The sequence below is a fragment of the Aythya marila genome, assembly GCF_965140915.1.
Source record: "Aythya marila genome assembly, chromosome: 6".
In the NCBI taxonomy this organism is placed as follows: domain Eukaryota; kingdom Metazoa; phylum Chordata; class Aves; order Anseriformes; family Anatidae; genus Aythya; species Aythya marila.
In genome coordinates, this window is record NC_139047.1 from 24,326,058 (window position 1) to 24,345,971 (window position 19,914).

The 19,914-nt window shown below is 37.5% G+C and overlaps 1 protein-coding gene across 4 annotated transcripts in view; it reads left to right on the forward strand.

Annotated features, from left to right (window-relative positions):
• Positions 1-19,914, forward strand: part of MYLK (myosin light chain kinase) — a 201,917-nt gene that overhangs the window by 145,812 nt on the left and 36,191 nt on the right. For all 4 annotated transcript variants that reach the window (XR_014317732.1, XM_082763002.1, XM_082763000.1 and 1 more), the window contains 3 exons: positions 7,345-7,395; positions 9,059-9,186; positions 12,585-12,738. Coding sequence is in view for 3 of the 4 variants with exons in the window: in XM_082763002.1 (XP_082619128.1) it covers positions 7,345-7,395; positions 9,059-9,186; positions 12,585-12,738 (333 nt within the window). In the remaining variant the exon portion in view is untranslated. The remainder of the gene's footprint in view (positions 1-7,344; positions 7,396-9,058; positions 9,187-12,584; positions 12,739-19,914) is intronic.

The following is a 19,914-nucleotide window of genomic DNA, read 5'->3' on the forward strand; positions in this document are numbered from 1 at the left end:
CTCCACTGACACTTTCCAGATTTAATCCTCTAGAAGGCTGCGCTTTTATCTTACCAAGTCTGATTTCTCAACAGTGTTGGTACTTGAATTCAGGCTGAACAGTGGCATCCCTGGAACAGGGTTATAAGTATAAATATGTCAAAGAGGACTTCTTAGCATATTACGTATTCATTGCCATAGTGTGTGTGTGCTTGGGGGTGGAGGGGGGATTTTAAGCATTTTAATTACCATGAAGAAATTATGAGTCAGTGGCCAAATGATTAGCATGCAGTCCTGTTATCTGCTCTTCAATAAACAATCTTGTCAGAGAATTCAAATCTGCAAACACCATTTTAAGAAAATGTTACATTTAAAATTTAAGTTTGATGAGTTTTTGGTTGATTATATTCCATCAATATAATGTGAAACATGGCATGGATGAACATAAAATGTTTCTAAATTTTACTGTCATGTGAGATTGTTTTCAGTATAAAACTTGCCTCTTTCTAGGGGAAGAACTGAGTTGCTAAGGAAGTAACTAATCAGGTCAGAGTTGTTCTCTTAATTGTACAAATAAGACAGTACTATGTAGCAACTGTAGTCTGGCAACTGTGCTGCTGCTGCTGTCTTCTTTGGTCTCTAGCATAGTCTGAGATACTTTTTACGGCTCACTGAAGCTCTTTAAACCAGTTCTCTCAGTCCCATTCATTTCCCAGAAGGTTCGTGCTGCTCAAGTTCTGACTGTTTCAAGAAGAACCAAGATGTTTTCTGCCCAGTGCATGTGAAGTACCTAGGTCTCTACTTAGTGTGTTGGAACAATATGAGTTTCAGTGCCTGAGAAGTCTCTTACCAAAATTTTTCAAGGAAAAAAATCAATATGTCAATAAGTATATGTAAATAAAATTGCCATGAACTGTTATTAAGATGTAGATACTTTTTAATTTTTTTTTCAAATTCTAAATAACGAGAAGTGCTGAATGCATTCTTCAGAATTAGGGTCCAAGGCTGAATAACTGTGGCACAATTCCTTCCAACCAAACTGGCTGAAATAGCAAGGCAATGTAAGAATTAACTTAGGTAACCATGAAGGCTGGTTGCTTCCCTTGATGAAAAGAAAATTCAGTTACAGTACCTGTAGAGGAGCCATGGAGAAATACTAATGTATTTTGTAAATCACTTTTCCATGATGCCCAGTCCAGCACTGTTAGATAATGTCAGGTATGCATTTTGAATCTCTTCCAGGTTACTTTACAGCTCACACCATGCTGACATTTTCTGAGTTAAATATTGGCACGGGACAATATTTTCCATGTGTTTTTCATACAGTCCACCCTACATAGCTGTATGTTGACAGAAGAAGACAGAAATGTTTATTGACTGTCTCATGCAGAGAAAAATGAGTGCGGCTTTTGCAACATGGCCTTGAACTGAAGAGATGCCATACACCGTTACTTCCCAGTTAAGTCATTGACTAGAAATTGCAGATCTTTGGCAGGTAATAGAAACATTGACCAAAGTTTCTTTTCTCAAAAAGAGACCTAAATCCATTGCCTAAATAAATGTGCAAAAGCACAGAATACTTAGTTTTTCCCACTGAAATCATTTGGAGATCCCAAACATCTAAAGGGCATGACAGTCTTTTTCCTTTCTAACAGACTGGGTAGCAGGCTAGTGACTGCTGTTCATACACAGTTAAGCACAGCATTTTAGCAGTTAATTCTAGATGTTCTTGCAGGACATGAGAAATGCAAAGATGGAACCTATATTTAAGAAATGAATGTAGTTATCTTGCTCCTATCAAAATTTTTGTGGAATTCACAAGACTTGGTTGTTTGTAAGCTCCATTTGATACTGGATCTCTTCTGTGTTACTCAGATTTGTTTTAACTGCAGAAATTGTTCAGGGACAGTGCTGACAAACAGCTAAAGAATTGTTTTTTCCTCCAGCTGAGCTGTTTTAAAATACTAAATTACTTTCAGTGTGCTATTCTGCATTGCTGAAGCTCTGAGTGTGCTAGTATATGCAAGATCTTTCTTGACTGGAATACAGTAGTGAATATTTCCTGGAACTTTTTTCCCTGATGGAAGAGGAGGCTGGATTTTTTTCAATTAGAGGACAATCTCTGCATGATTTAGAAGCTAAATATGGGATGTTGCAACAAAATGTCAGTTGTTTTTAATGAGAAAAATAAAAGGCACTAAAATCCTCACTGAAACACGCAAACTGAAATGACTGTCTTGTATGGCTCTTAGTTTTCTAATTTCCTCATGTCATCAAATTTAATCAGAGTTGTTCTCTATTTTATTGTATTTAGATAATAAATAGCTATTTGGAAACAGAATGAGGAATTTACTTCTTGAGAAGCAATTGAGTGGAACTGTTTAACTTTAAAACCTGGACAGTGTTCAGGCTAATGGTTCTGGTATATTGTCACTGTTGGTTTCCTCTGTAGCAATTAGCATAGGTTCATGAGCTTATGCATAAGTTCTTAAGTAATGATGTGTTGTCTTTTAGTACAATTTTAGTCATCATATTCCTCTTATCTAAGCTTGTCTGTGTTAAGTAATACTTGTAACAAGTTTTTGCACCAGCAAGGAAGCCTGTGATGGAAGCAAAGTTAGAACTGAGTAAGTTATTGCCTTAACCATGAGGCCAAGCTTTTTATTATTCTGTACTTTTAGGTCTCAGTCATACTATGCTTTCTAGCATCAGAAGTGGGTAGTGAAGATACAGAAAACTGTCACCTTTGGTATCAAACCCTGATGTCTGTCCCTAGGGTCAGAATGAGATTACACCATGATTCATTTACATGTGGGAGACAGAGACCTCATCAAGTCACATCCCACATACATTGATGTGAGATGGAGAAGACAGAGCAGAGACTTGAATCTGTGTTTTCTGTCTCCTGTACATCCTGTACATATGTTCTCATTTCTGTGATATCTAACACATTATAGACATGACTTTTTTCCAGTGTCTCCTTAAGGAAACACTCTCACAAAAAAAAAAAAAAAAAAAAAAAAAAACAAAACTCTCAGAAGGCAAAATCTTGAAAAGTTTCGCGTGATTGGAAAACGGTTTCCTATGGGACTATAATATTAGAGTATGACATTGGCCCTTCTTCTACCTTGAACTTAAATCTTAAATGAGACTTACACAAGAAGGCAGAACTAGAGAAATGTCTTGCTCCTTATGTTTAACAGTTAGATATTTACTGTGCTTGTTTCACAGCTGCTGAAATCCATCCCTATACAAGATATGCACATAACTTTAGACATATCCCTAAAGAAAGATAGTAGGAATTATGAACTGGTTAGAAATGCTGTTTTGAGAACTGATGTGTTTTTTCAGACTGTTACAGACTTTTACTTCATGCTTTATGAAAGCAAGTTGTGCAGAGAGCCATTTCAGGGGAGGGCTATGACTATTTTTAGTAAAATTCCAAAAAAGGGAAACAAAAAAGAAAGACAGGCTTCTGAACATATCTGCTCTCACGAATTCAACATCAGGGCAAAGAACTTCACAACCAAATGTCCCACAGCTATCAGACTGTATGGAATCTTTCCCTTTTTTAGTGTATGTCCCCCCAGACACAAACTGTCTAAGAGGCAAACCTGCCTATAAAGTTATGTAAATACCAGCCTTGTGATGTTTACATTAAATCATTTCTAGCAGGCAGATTCATTTAAGGAGGCAATATTATGTCCTTTTTCTTCCAGACTGGTTTTCAGCTTCAGCCTATTTCAATGTAAATATCAAAAGAGAGACTCTTTTTTTTTTTTTTTAAAAAAAAAAAAAAAAAAAAGCAGAAGCAGACTTGCATTAACATTTCCAAGAGGCTTAAATATTTTAATGAAAACAATCATTTGACCTTGTCAACTCTGATTAATCTTATTAGATTTTTTCAATGTCTCCAGCAGCTTTTGAAACAAAAGCTGCTTTTCAAAAGATGCATGAGGTGAGCTGGGATTCTTAAGGAACGTCTAAGAACAGTAGAGTGTACCCAAGCAGCCAAAAAAGTCAGCTTCAGGGATGTAGCAATGTATCCTACTCATTCCCTTCCACACTGCCCCTGCCTTTCATTTCTGCTCAGGGCTATTTGTGTCTGCAAAACAGGATATTCAGCCAGACCTTCCAACAACCCTTTGCAGTCTCCATGGTTTGATGAAGTCCAGTGACAGTCTGCATATCCTCAGTTAAGTTAATGTAATGTCCTGATGGGTAAAAACGAAAAATTAAACAAAAATGTTTTATTTACACATAAAAAGCATTGTTCTAGCTAAATAAGGTGAAGGGGTTGTGTTATTTGCTTTGCTGCTATAAAAATCCACATTGAGCTGAAAACCTTTTAAGCCATCTTAAACATAGCCTTATTTCTTCCAGGTCTAAGAGGTAGTCCTGGAAAATGCATTTATTCCATTTATAGGGTAAAGTAATACCCAGTGGTTCACTGTACATCCTTGAATATACAGAAGCATCGTTCTTTAACAGCGATAAATCAAATGTTACTGATTGTGAATGAACGAATTATGTTATTGAGGTCCCTTCTGTGATGAACTGGATAGTAGATAGTAAGCAGGGAAAAGTGAGAGAGACATCTGAGTATATAGACATCTGTGCTATGTATGTGTTGTGCAAAGGCAGAGAGTGACATTGTCAGCCAGGTGAAAGAAAAATCTTGAGATACATGTATTAAGAGTCAGAGTGAAATATGAACATTCATAGAATGAGACAACTCCACCAGAACCTTGTCTGTTAGCTAAGATACTGCACCAAATATACTACAAATGCCAAGAGGTAAAAGCTGAGTGAAAATTATGTGGGATTAAGGAATTTGGTTTTCCTCTTATTTGTAGCCACTGACAGTTCTGAAAAATAAAAATAGTGCCTGCAACCCAAGATGTCATTTGACAAATGGTACTTTTTATTCATCATTGGTGTTCTTTGTTCATATCAAGCTTAATGGAGGATGAAAGTAACTGAATTCATGACGTTGCTTTAACCAGTATTAATAGCCATTATAACTCTGAGGATATATCAAGCAACTATTCCATCCTCAGTTTAGAGAAGAGAATCTGAAGTCAAATGCAGCACACAAAAAAATATTTGCATGTTATTAAATCATATAACTGAGTTTTCATGGGATTATGCATCTAATGCATAGCTAATGGAATACTTTCATTAATGGGGATGTTTAACAGTTGATGATGGGCTAGATTCTCCAGCCCTTCCAAGTGGCACCTGATATATAAGTATTCAGTTTCAACCACGTAACTGTAACTACAGCCTGAAATAAATGAGCTTGGAGTAAGTGTGACCATGTAATGTTAAAGAGGAGAACTGCTTTGAAAATACCACTTATCACTTTTGCTCGTACAGCTTGGGCAGGAAAGAGGAGCTGGAAATATATATGCTGTCACTTACTATAGCAGCCAGGGGACATGTCAGCCGGTTAATGGACCAAAAGTAATGGGTCCCTTCAATGAGCAATAGTGCTCTTTGAAGGCCTCTATTTAAAAAGTTAAATCCACAAGGAAGATATGGTCCACTTATACTGGGATAAAATCCCCAGAAGTACTCATCTAAACTTTTAACTGTTCTGTTGAGTTGACAGTCACTGAAGAAAGGCTTCCTTGGGAGATAGCTAAGTCTTCTTTTTTGACTCAGCCATAAGTACTGCAAGAATATCCTACCTCTCCATTTTAGTATTTCTGGTTCCAACAAAATCAATAAAGACAGAGCATATGAAAGCTAAGCATACCTTGAAAGAAAATCACTATGAAATGCAATATTATATAAGAAGGTGACAACAACTTCTATATTCAGAGCATAGCGAAATATTCCCCAGAATGTACTGGATAGACACTGGTGTTGACAGCTAAACCATTACTTATTAAAGCATTTGGTCTTTTAACAACCTATAGCACATTAGTTGTTATTTTGAGCAGCTCTAAAACTAAAATCCAAGTCTTCACAACTGTCTATGATATTAGAGCCCCATGATGAGTTCTTTTCTCATGACTCCTTATTCACAGGGCATCAGATGATATGTTGCCTGGGTATCATGCACAGCTTGTAGTTTGCAAGTAGCAAAGGAAGTTAAAATTAAAATATGTCTTTATTGCTTTGGTGGGGGGTTTGGTATTCCCCTTTTGTTTTGGTTTTAGTTCCTCAATGTCTTCTGACTTTGAGGTATTTTAAACAATGATCCAAATAATTCAAACCTTTTGACACTGTAATGGCTACCGCTAGGCACCTATGTAGATGCTGCCAGATATTCAAAATCACTTAGCATATATTACCTCCATTGCAGGCAACAATATCTCAATAGCCAGGCTGCTCAATCAAGCTGACTAGTTGAGCACAAGAAAAGAAGAAATGTCCTTTCAGAGCAGGGGCCATCCTCTGACAAGGATGCTTAGGATAGCAGATAAAAAGAGTGCTTTAAAGGGAATGATTTCTTCCACTTCTGGAATTCAGTGGTTTGAAAGCATCCAGACTGTTATATTTAATGGCCACCACTAGACATAACTCCTATGAAGCTGTCCTTTTGAACCTTTCTATGTTTCTGACCTGCAAAACATTGTTTGTCTGTGAACCTAACTTATGCGTGCTACATTTAAAAACACTTCTTTTGTTTCTTTTAGAACTGTTCCTTGGTGATTTAATTGGATAGCCCCTAGGTCTTTTTTTCTGAGAAATAATGAACAGTCATTTTCTACATACCTGTCTTCTCAATCATTTTCTATTTACCATTCACAATTTTGTAGAACATTGTCTTCCTGATATGTAGGTGCCCAGGTGTCAAATACTGGGCCATATTTTTGGGTGCCATGACCCTTTCTTTTGTGAATACTTGAAAAAGTTGTCCCTGCCTAGGGAAGAAGATGTAGCAGAGAAGTGATACAAGTATTTACTGCCTGTATATGTCTGTTTCTTTACTATCTCATAAATGACATGATTAGTATATGGTGTTCACTGCTTTAGTTTTAAATGAGCTCATTCAGCATTGATTATGCTTGAAGTTTGGGCAGATAGTCAATATGAGATGGATCTTGGCCTTGTGTTTTCACCTCGTTAAACTGCTATGAGGAATGGAGTATGACAGACTATGGGATATGTGCAGCAGATTTGTTTGACTCTTTTAAAAGTTCCCATTTCAACAGTGAAAATTCTGAGACTCATTCAGCATATCAGAAGTGTTTTTTGAAAGTGTTTTTAATTCTTGAGTTTTATATGCTGCAAGAACATTGTAGATTTCCAAGTGCCAACAAAGAATCACTATGAATGTAAGCAGCTTATTTGCTACCTTCCAAAATTCACCTTTGACTTAACTTTATTTTCTTTTTTTTTTTTTTTTATTAGGTGAAGCAACAGTGAAGAAGAAACCAGCTCCAAAGACTCCTCCAAAAGCAGGTAATCATTTTCTTGTATCACCTAGTTAAAATAAATAATAAACCAATACTGTTTTATACAGACAATGCATTTCTAAGTACAGCCATTTACCTACTGAATTTATCATGCATGTGTTATTAAATAGTGGGCATGAAGTTCTGTGAGGACAAAAATGGAAAGCTGAATCCAGTTTTCAAACTTGTTCATAAGGTTACACATGGTTAAAACTTAAATTATGAGCATGCAAAAAAAGTAATTATCAAATCAATTATAGCAAGATCCTATAGCATGTCAGCACTGTAACTCTTGCCCATTTTTCTATCCTCAACACAGCTTAGCTTTCAGTGAAAAAGGTTTTAATATGTATCACAGAATGCCACATCTGCATGAGTAGGTACCATAGAGAAGTTGATACATACATGTCCTCTTAACTGGCATTATGGTAACTTGTTTGTCTGTTAGCATTCTCCTAGGAAAAACTATATTTAAAGCTACCTAGAAAATTCCTTTGTAAGAAACTGCTTTCAGTGTCCTAAAACTTTGTCAGGCTTTTTGACTATTCAGGCTGTTTTCTCTGGCAGATGTGTGCCTCAGCCTAATTTCTTTCAGATACTTTCAAAACAAAACAAAGCAGCAACAACAACAACAAAGCTTTGCTAAGGAAAACAAACCACTTTGTTTTACTGACACTGAAAAGGATATAAAAGCACTGTTTTCATGCCCAGTAGCCCTATGCTTTGGATGGGAATGTTACTTTTGGCAGTGAAGTCATTCTAGTGTTAGGGAGTCCCTTTTAATACTTCTGTCAAAATATCTTCATATCTGCTGTCCCTCACCCAAAAATATTTTTTTATCATGCTGCTCCTGTAAAGCAACTGAAAAGGTTTAACCCTGGAGTTGTCAAGAATGTGGTATTTCTGGCATCTGTCCCTAGTAGTTGCCAGGGGTCTGTCACACTCAGCATCACAGCTGAGAGGCAGGAAATGGCACTAATTGAAAAAGAGGTTCTGCCATCTAACCATACCCAGATGATGAGAAGGAAGAGGAGGACAAATAACTGTTTCCAACATGGAGGAATAAGAATGAGACTGGAAGACTGAAAAGACTGTAATACACAAACAGAAGGATGTGTCATTGCTCATAGGAGAATTGTATATGATGAAGAAAATGTTGATTTTCTTCCTTACCGCTATAATAGATATCCCACATGATGCTCACCTGGGCACTCTAGAAAGAATATTCAAAGGCAGCTGTTAAATTTTAGATTTTATGAATGCCAGTGACATTAGGGAGCAGGTTCGCAGACCCTCTCATCATGTGCAAACTGAGATGAAGTTAGCTGGGGCCCTTCAAAAATACAAAGTGAAGAAGAATCTTACAGCAAAGCATTTTGTAAACTGTTTGGAATTGGTGGTAGGTTTTGACAATTTCCACATTCAGATTTCTGTGCCTTGGTCTTGTATGAGCAGTTTCAGATGTGTAGATTGTTACTGCTTCACTACAGTAGAATTAAAAATGTCCACAGTGTTGTTCTATTGCAAGCAACAGATAAGTGCCAGTCTGTATTTCAAATGGTGCTCTGAAACTGTTGAACCAAAATAAATATGTGTTTTGAATTTTAAGAAAAATAGAAAGCATAGTTATATAAATGATTTTTATTTATTTATTTATTTATTTTGGCCAGCTACTCCTCCTCAGATTACTCAGTTCCCAGAAGACAGAAAAGTCCGTGCTGGTGAATCAGTGGAATTGTTTGCCAAGGTGGTAGGAACAGCACCCATAACTTGCACCTGGATGAAGTTCCGTAAGCAGGTAAATTGTTTTCTGTTCTGTTTTAACAATCATAAAAAAATATAGCTGGACAAGAATTCCAAAAACCCATCTTATAAACCTCCTTTCTCCAGGGACTGGCAGTATCCATGTCATTCCTGTCATGTTTTCCTCACCTCTGCTGAAAACATTACAATGATGGAGATTTCACAGCCTCCATTGACAACCTATTGCAGCACCTAAATATCCATAACGTTAGAAATTCTTTTCCTAATGCCAAACCTAAATCTTTCTTGCTACAGTTTAAACCCATTGCTGTGTGTTCTCTCTCCTAAAAGTAATGGCTGTTCCTTTGAGAAAAGCCTTAGACCGTGTAATTAAAATATAGTTGATGCAAAGGATGTAGTATCTCAAAGACATATTTCACAGGAAATGTTTCTGTCCTTTAGAAACATTTTTTTCTTCATTTATGCTAGTTCTAAAGCTATGTCAGAGGGGCAACGTGCCATGCAGAAAACTTGAATGAAATATCTTAAAACACAAAGGTCACACTGCAAGGCTTATCAGCAACAGTGCTGCCCTCATCCCCTGGATTTAAAGTTCTTTCTACTTGAATTACTTTCCTTGTATTGTATTGCATATGTCCATAAAGGCAGCTTATAAAAAGAGTTTCTTTAATGAGTAATTAAAACACTTTAAACCAAACAATCCAATATGCAAGTACAAGTTGGAAGATGAAGTGCCATGTTAAGACAGAGCAAATGTAAATATGTACTGTAGCTGCTATTGTGTTTATTTCATTCTGAATTTGTTATGCACTCTATAGAACATAAATAAAAACAGCTCCTTCTACAAGGAAGTTTATATTCTAAATCCAGATGGGTCATCATTTAATTTAAAAAGTTCTAAACAGTTTGCCAGACCAAAGGGTATTCCAGCTTCCTTCTTTGCTAAGCCTAAATAACCTGTTTTAGGGGAAAGAGTGTTTTTGTTTTCATTTCCCTGAACTCTCAAACTTCCTTAAAATACTTTAATTTCAAGATTGGAATTAAACAGCAGTCTACTCATTTCCACAAATATAGGCCTCAGAAGTGACACTGAGTTCCCCATTTGGCTGAGATCTGTCTTGACACATGGGTAAATGTACCCCTCAAAAGTGAGCTGCTGGTATGTGCAGGTTTCTGAGTTCACCAATGAATACAACAGTCCTATTTGTGTAAATTTCAAGTTTTTTATATACAAAATGAAAATATAAACTGAGACCAGCACCTAATACTACCCATATCAGATCTCTGGTTTAACATTTTTTTTCATTTGTAAAAGGATGGTAAAAGTAACCGTCTTTACAATTCTTTTTTTAATTATTTACTGTGAGACAATCTAAAGGCTTGCAAACTTGTAAATTCAGATGGGTAATAATTTTTTTAGATGGGTCAGGATGGCAGGTGAATGGTATAGAAAAGATGAAGCCTCAGGAAGGTTAATAAACATTGTGGGAGGATAAGTGAGGGTAGCAGTCTTTCACTCATTGAATTAATTGGGAAGCCAATTACTATGTGCTGCATTATAATAGCCAATAGTAATAGCCAATTATTATTACTGTGCTGCACAATTATTTTGCTTTCTTTTTCACTTATCATCACTCCTCATTTTTATCCTGGATTTCTTCCTCCTCTACACATGTGGTTGATTTCAACCCTGTTCCATTCTCAGTCGTAACGGTGAAAATCACCCAAGTATTCTTATAACTTTCCTGGGGACTAGTTGTAGTTATCTGAGCAAAGCCAGTGAGTGTTGAATTCTGATTTCGTCCCTTCCACCGTATACAGCTGTGAGCAGGAGGGATTCATTCTCTCTATGTCCTTCCTCACATTTCCTCAGGTTCAAGAGAGCCACAGTAGCCTCCCCCAGGTACATTCTGGACAACTGTCTTTTGCTGGAAGAAAGGGAATGTCACCAAGTTATGAGCCATACAGTTGTACATGATTGCAATCTAGTGGAGTGATGCTGGAGCCATGCTTAGCTAGAACACCGAGAAAGATTTTGAAAGCTTCTATCGTTAGCTGAGTAACAAAATCTGTTGTTTAACCTTTCCAATTGTTGTAGATTCTTAACTATAACCAGTGATTCTCTTTTGGGAACATAGGAATCTACCTTCCTGTTGTCTACACCCATTGCAATGGGTATATAATGCATATCCAGTTCTACTAGACTGCTTTTTTATTACTATTATCCTTTGACTAGTTCTAATGAAGCAAAGCATGTAAACCAGTGTAGAATCACAGAACAAAGTACGTGGGGAAGAAAATTTTCAGAAAAATTTAAACTGTAATCCTATATAATCCCATTTACTAACTTTCTCTAGCAATTACTGTAGGAGCCACTTTCTCAGGTTACTTTTGGGCATATAGCAGTGTGCATGTTCCATCTCAGCTGAGGAGAAAGCAGGGCAGGTCCTGATCTTAGCCTTGTAATTCCTTATTCTCTGAATTTATGTGACAAGATAAGCCAAACTAAATAGCCTTCATTTTTAATGAAATTCTGAGAATGAGTTGGAAGAGTCACTTATCTAAAAAGGAAGTGGTGGGAGGAACAAGGGCATTGACATTGTTGTCTGTTTCATAAGAACACAGTGTACAACTTCTATAATTGCAATGTAGCATTATGAGGTTTTAAAATAATCTTTCGTGTCTCGAGTTAATACTGATTAAAATCTAAGTCTCCTTGGCCATTTATGCTATGATAGCTTAGTTTCAATTAAAAGCTAGTTCATAATATGCTTACGGTATTCAGCTGAGATTTTAAATTTGGGCTCTCCAGAAAATAAAAACGCCATAGGAAGGCTAAATCTGCTGTTTGTACTTGTCTCTGCACCGCTGTACCATTACATCTCCATTTCAGGCAACAACATCTTCAATTGCTCAAAACAATGAAACTGTTACCCTGATTTATATGGAAGTACAGAATAAGGCTGGTTGAGATGAGGGTAAAAGTCATAGCTATGGATGACTTGCACATTCAGATTCTGAAAGGAATGGCAAATGAATTAGGGTATTTAGAACTAAACCCTTGTGACACTGTGGTCACTATGCGTTACTTATATGAGACCAAATTTTGTTCTTTTGCCAACTAGACAGTGTACACTTTAAGCCTGTCAAAGGGGTCACAGAAAGTGAAGATCCTGTTCCATAGTGGAGTCCCACCAGAAACAAGGATCCTTGTTTCTGGTGCAGGACTGGAGCAATTGTAATGTTCCACTGCGTTTCTAGGTGTCTCATATCGATTACACTCTTTACCAACTGCACATAATTCACTGTCATGATAGTTATCTGCAGATGACTATCATTATGCTAACCTTGTGTTGTAATTTAAGCACTTTCATGTATAGAGGTAAAGAAATTTCTCCAGTAAGATCTTTTTTTTTCTGTTCATCTTGACAGATTCAAGAAAATGAATATATCAAAATTGAGAATGCTGAAAACAGCAGCAAGCTAACAATATCATCAACGAAGCAGGAACACTGTGGATGTTACACACTAGTTGTAGAGAACAAACTTGGCAGCAGACAAGCACAAGTCAACCTTACAGTTGTTGGTGAGTCCATAATAATAATTTAGATATATACTTATGAGAGACAATAATTTACATTCACTTCATAATATATATGACAATAAGCAAAATTAAATGAAATTATCAGGTAAGTTAAGAAGACTGGGAAAAAAAAAAAAAAAAAGAGAGAGAGAAAAAAAAAAGAAAAAACAAACAACAATAACAAGAATTCTTTAAAAATTATCTGGACTGTATAGCGGCGTTGTAATAACCACTGCAAGCAACTTCAGTAGGGTTATAATTTGTTATATTTTCCAAAATTACTGACTATAGATAGAGGTGTAAAATAGCCCAGACTTTATAAAAACACAAGAAAAAAAAAAAAGGTCATGTCTCCATTTTTGATTAGATACCACTATAGTCCATCTCTTCACATTTAACATTTGTAGCATCGAGATGTTTGCTAGACTGCAAATTTTAAAACTGCTAGTTCAGGAAGGCCTGAGATGACTCCTCTTAGACTGTAAATTTGAAAACATCCTGTTGCTTGGGGGAGGGAGGTTTTATCCTTCTAACTGAAATTCCTACCGTTGTCTACTTGTTTTATAGTGACAGAAAGCATTGGATAGAGGCAGTCTGTTATGAATATAGACCTCTTTACATCTGGAACTTTAGACACATGTATTTTAAATACACATCTAAACTATGGAAGAATCACTTAAAGCATAATAAAGTTTCAAAAAGCCTTGTCAGATGACAACTTCAGAGCACCAGGTTTGTTGCAGCAGGCTGTGGATATCTACAGATAGTTTTAGACTGTTAGACAGTTTCAGTATCTTTGCATATATAACTGCTTGAGCATTAGAGAAAACCTATAGCTGTGACATCTAGCTTTGAAAAGGCCAGTGAACTCACCTTGGTATGGATGTACTGCAAATGGTTTCCAGGGAAATCTAAGAAATGCCTATAGGCAAAGAGGGAGATCTGTTTAAAACATTAGTCTGCATCCTTCTGTTCCTAGGCTCTCTTCTCTATGGCCTGTGGAGGGGTCTTGACATGAAGAACCCCTCTACTGCAGGAGTGCAGAGCTTGCCCAGACACTTGGACAAAGTCTAGTTCAAAAAAGCAAAGCTTCATTGTAGTGATGCAGTCATAACTGCATTGGCTCTGCTGCCCTTACAGCTACATGTATGTGGGCTAGTGAGTAAGTAAAGCAAGTGTGTACAATGCCAAAGGCAAAAATTGGACTTTGATGAAATCCATGGCAAAACACCAGTAGCACAAGATGGACTGGAAATCCATTTCAGTGATCCAATGAATAACATGCAATGTTTATTGACTAGAACCACACTTTCAACTACAATGACCACTACAAAAGAGTGAATGTCGTCAGTTGCATACTGTTGTGTGTATCGTCAATACAAGTCTCCTGATTATTTAAATTCTTTTTTTGTCTAATCTGTGGCACTGGTTGCAGTTAAAGATAACAGTGAATGAATATAAAAATCAAGCAGATGCCAACAATATGCCATAGAATGCAAGAATAGAAGATCATAGATAAATCATATTATTCCTTCCAACGGTAGGTTGTACAAATCAGAAGTGTAGCTAGGTTAAAAATGAAAACCTTGAAAAATTGATCCTCAAATAACTATTCTCTATATTGTTCTAACTACTGCTTTTGTGTCCAAAGTGCCAACACAGCTGTCTAGCAGCTAGAGGTAAGGCAGGAGACAATCTACTCTTTACATTTCCCCTTTTATCACTCCTTCCTAGGCCACTGCTGCAGTCTGTTAACTGTAACAGGTTATTCAGCGAGATGGATTTTTTTTCTAGCTGAACCAGGCCAACAGTTCCTATGATCTTGTCATTATGTGATCCTTGCCTCATTATTATATGTCACTGTTTCATGTCTATTGGAGTTAATTGGCTTGAAAGTCTTTGAATTCTATAACCTTATAAAGCTACATCTCAGCCTCCTGCTTTGCTTTTCCATAAGTGAGAAATGTGCCAGAGAACAGTGGGATTCCCAGAGATGCTTTCGGGAGAGTTGGGTGAAGAATCCTTACAATGTGCTGGAGTTTGCCATGCATTTTGGCTGATGACAAGCTATCTGTTTCCAACTGAAAAGAATAAATTCCCTCTTGTAAAATTGCCAAGCTCTTCAGTGAAACATCTCGCTGATGTCAGCACTGCCAAAGGCATTACAAAGCCTCAAGATTTCTAGTTTGCTCCATGTGCATTTTAACTATAGATTCTTCTTTGTGGGTCCTCAAAAATGTGGGAAAAGGGGGCAAAAAAAAAATGTCTTCCTTCTAGGAAGTAGGTTTAAATTTCACTACTGAGATAGAATCCCTCACCCCATCTGCACCTTAAGAGGTTGGAAGATGCTGTCTTTTCTCCAAAGCCTACTCTAGTCAGCATAGGGAAAATGTACTTCTCTAAATATGCAAAACATGATAATTCAGTCTACAAAAGCTCACCCTTAGTCCTAAATTCTCACCTATCCGTTCTCTCTGCTCTGTCCAAAGTACGGGGAAGAAACTTGCTCTCCCTGCCCTGATCCCCCATTCATAACAAGGGTTTGTGGAGAAAGCCCTGGTGCTAGAATTGAGTCAGCTATTTATAAAAAGGCTATAACTCTGAGAGAGCTGCCTCCCTATCAGTTCACCAATGAAAGGCACATCTGTTTGTATGCTGTGTGTGCAAAACATTGCTGACTGACCACAGTCCACAATTAGTCTTGAATGTACTGAGGGAAACTACAAATACAGAACATCTGCTCCCTGGAGGAGTGTGTCTGAGCTGACCTAGAGCTGTTTCAAAGGTCTAAGTAACAGGTTTTTCTGTTCTGAGTTTCAGGAAATCAAATGCATTTGTTAAAATATAAAATTAAATAAATAGGAAAATAAAGAAGTATTTATTTTATTATTACTTTACAACCATGTGGGTTGCAAAGTCTTCATGGTGATGTGCAAGTTTACCACGTGAAAGACTCCAATACACTTTTCCCAAATTAAATTTGGACTGTAACACATGATAGGGAGCAGGTTGCCCAGAAAAGTTGTGCAGTCTCCATTCTTAGAGGCATTCATGTTCAGACTGGATAAACATCTGAACAACCTGGCCTGGCCTTATAACTGACACTGCTCTGAGGAGAACCTTCCTGAGGATATTTAAGACCATCCTGGATCTTCCTTTTCAGTTAGGAAAGTAAAAGCGGGAACAGAAGCACTTGAAAGAATTCCAACTGTATTCTAAGGATTTTTTCCTTTATAATTTTAATGAATATCTATGAGCAAAATGTCCACTAAACTCAGGCTCCAGTGTAATCTGTTTGCAGTCCACACACCAGATGCAGAGATATCTAGTCAAGTTAGCAAAGACCCTTGTTAATTTATTGGCAGGGTGGTGTGATGATGAATACATAGAACTGAGCCACCAGGACGGAGTCTTGAGTTTAACACTGCTTTATTGTGTAGCTTTGTGCCTGTATAAGCATTAATAATGCTGGGAGACCTGCAGTAGAAGAAGACATCCAAGTTAAGCAATCTCTTCTCTTAAAGGATAGACAGTTTCCAAAATACCCATGTTGAGTTCTCTATTGTTAAGATTGGCTCTCTCAAATAAGCAATTTCATTAGCCATATGATCTCTCTAGGGAGATTTTTTGCAACATGTTTCTGCTCCAAATCCAAATCAGCCTGATGTGGGACTGAGCTAATGATTTATGGCAGATGCTGTGTCAGATTAAAGTGGACTTTTGTTGCCAAAGCTATATTAAATGAACTAGTAGTGAGCTGAGTGTGAAATAGGACTGATTTAGGAAAGGTACATCCCTCGCTCTACAGTGATAGCAAGGAATATTCATTCCTTCCACGCCATTTCCTGGCTGTATATATGCAAATATATCAAATTGCTGTTTCTGAACATTTTAGATCTGTGACAGGAATACCCCCATCTGCAATCACTTTTGAAAAAGGAATTTGGTCTTCATACTGGCTATGGCTGGGTACTATGACAAAGAGTCAAAAGAATAACAGAGTATTCAACAAGGAGAATGTGGCATTAAAGAAGTGGTCTATCCTGCAGCTGTGCTGCAAGCTTCTTTCATGATTTTGGGCAAATTGTTCATGTTTCCATGCCTATAATACAGGGGTACTCTGATGTTCACCAGGGTTTGGTGAATACTTTTTGATATCAGCAAATTTTTTTTTTTTAAATACAGAATTAAAAACACATGTACTGCCTACCTGTGGCAGTTTGATTAACTTTATAAATCCTTTAAATTTGTGTTGTTTCTGGTGTAGTTGTAGTATTGCATAAAAAATAATAATAATAAATAATAAAAAAAAAAAAAGATGATGGTCAGTGACCTATAAGACAGATATATATGCAGAAGAATAGGAGCAATATTATCATACCCTGAGAAGCTCAAAGATTGTTATTGTATATTTATTATGCTAAGCAGTTGTGCACATAACGTCTACTTTGTGTCCTCATGTACTGTTGAACAGTGATAATACAAATATTTAACTATATTTAAGCACGTTGCATGCAGGCATGTAGTATAATATGAATTCATTAAGTAATACCCACTCCTCTGCATGATGTTAAAATTCTGTACTTGGTTTGTGATGGAGAGGTCGCATTCTGGGACAAATGACTTTATCATGCCTTTAGCAGAACCTCTATGAGCAGAGTCTTTCCAAGCAAAAATTAGAAATTTGAGAATTAGCTGGAGAATAAGATCAACACTAACTCCAGTAGTCATTGAATCCAAGGTAGGATTGCTGATTGTTTATATAAAGGACTCGGTCCTGGTTCAGCAAGTGAAACAGATGCATACTACATTAGCATTACTTCTTTGCCCTTATTTTATATTATAAGGAAATGTAGTAGCGTAATCAAAAGTTAACAGTGGCATTGCATTTTTGTGAGTGCCTGAGATGTCTGGCTCGGTGCTAGCTGCTTAGACTGAGTGGATCCAGCGGTGATTAGAAACTGTGTTATCCATCTGGAAAAGAAGAGAACACTTCTACGGACAACACTGCAGCTCAGAAGTGCTAACATGACTGCTTCTGAAACTTATTGAGGAGCACCAGATTATATCTTGCAGTAGCCATGTGATTCCCTGTTTACATCTAGGGTCTGAGAATGCAGTGAATTTCCTAAGAATATGTGGGTGGACTTGGCCTCTAACCTTTAGCCTTTTAAATTCCTTTGGATTGCTGAAGGACTTTTGTTACCAGTTTTCTGGTTAAAGGGCAACTAGACTGACAGTTAAGGAAGAGATGTCTTATCTTACTGTTTTTGTTTCTGTTGTTGCAGTTCAAGAGTGCTGTGACCCGCACTGTCAGTCTCCCCTCCAATGTTTGGTGGCCAAACTCAGCAGCCACATCAAAACTAACTTATCACAGCAAGATAACAATGTATAGAGGAAAAACAGCTTACATTGCCTTATCCATCAGTGCTGGCACACTGATGCAGCTTTATTCCTTGAAGGGCCATCTAGTTTCAATGTCATTTCAGCTAAGAGAAATTACAGTAGAATTCTCTGCCTAGATATTTTTCCTCATAGTTGCCTTCACCTTTCTTCTGGTGAAGAAAAGGAAATATCATGGCAGTATTTCTTACAACAAACTTCCTGTATTTTACCTGCTGTTAAATGCCAGGAATGTCTTACTTTCTAGAGGAATAATTCATTGTGACTCCAGTTCTGCGCATGAACACAGTGTTCCTAGGACCTAAACTGACACCATCAGGGACTTGGAATCAGCTTACAGTCTCACCAGGACAAGTCCTAAAACTTACTCTGCCTTTCAGGGGACAGGTATCAGAGATCTAATTCAACCAGTTATCAAACCAGTTGCCTAACATGTAGCACATGAGTAATCTGAATAGCTTGTTGATTCAGGCACAGGAACAGATGGTTTAGGAAAAGGGCTCCTGAGAATGCATTATATATTTGTTTGTTCCATTAGGCCTGTGGCAGAAGGAGATGTTCTTGTGCTGAGGGCATATGCGTAGGAGTGGTGAGATCTGGTTTCATTCCCAGTTCCATTCTCCTGTGTGTCCTTGGGCAAGGTCATTTTACTCTTTTATGCCTCAGTTACCCCACTGGCAAAGGGGGAAAAAGAGCACAAAGTGGTGCTGTGGGCCTTTGATGTTCATGGGCTATTTTACCCGCAGGTCTCAAAAATGCAGATCTTAAACAACAGTTTTATGTCAGCATTGTGGGGAGGGATCATACTTTGAGGAGGCTAGCATGAGTCTGCTGTGTGTATTAAAAGGGGCGGGTGGATTTCAAACTCTGCCAGAGCTGCAGGTGTGGAAGTCCCCTGAGCTGGCTAACCTTGGCCATGTTGTCCTTGGCTCCCGCTGGGGAGGCTGCTTCATTAGCAGAAAAATTCTGTTCATTTCATCTTCACTTGTGTTGTTTTGAGGGAGAGTGCATGCATTATTTTCTACTTTAATTTTATGCTAAACCTATGGTGCAGTAACACCCAGAAGGGCGTTAGTGGGTGTAAAGGGGTGCAAAGGGGTAATAATCTACTTACGGCACTCCTGTCCCTTGGAAAAAAATAAAAATTAAAAAAAAAAAAGAATAAAAAATAAAAAAATAAAAGAGAGAGAGAGAGAAAAAGAAAAAAGAAAAAAAAAAAAAGCTGCAGGGCATAGTTTTCCGAACACAGCGGAGAGGTCTGCCGTGACCCTAAGCCCTGTCAGCAATAATGCAGGGTTCAGTTATGGCCTTTTATGGTTTCGCTTCTCTCCTGCTGATGAATTTCAAATGAAGGCTTTGCCAGTGCTGTCGGCATGGACAGTGTTCAACTGGCTTTTGCAGCATATTAAATACCTTCTCTGGCTAAACAGCCCGTGGGATGGAATTAAATTGTTTCTTTCTGTCTGTTCTTTATCTGGCAGACAAATATCACAATAGCTAATAATAGTGTTAAACAGTAATACGATAACTGGATTTAGAAAGAAATCAAACCAATTTTGAGAACAGATAAAGACAACTATTTCAGAGACGTTGCTTCAGTGCTGTCTCTCTTGCTAAAATAACTTTTTATTTTTCAGGGGTGATGGTTATATAGTTCTGTTTTCAGAGGCTTTCTACTGAAACAGCATTGCTGCTTAAAGCACTGCCAGAGCCTTGCAAGCTCTGAATGTGCAGCAAAGCCTTGGAGCCTTGCTTTGGCTCAGGCTGACCGTCCCA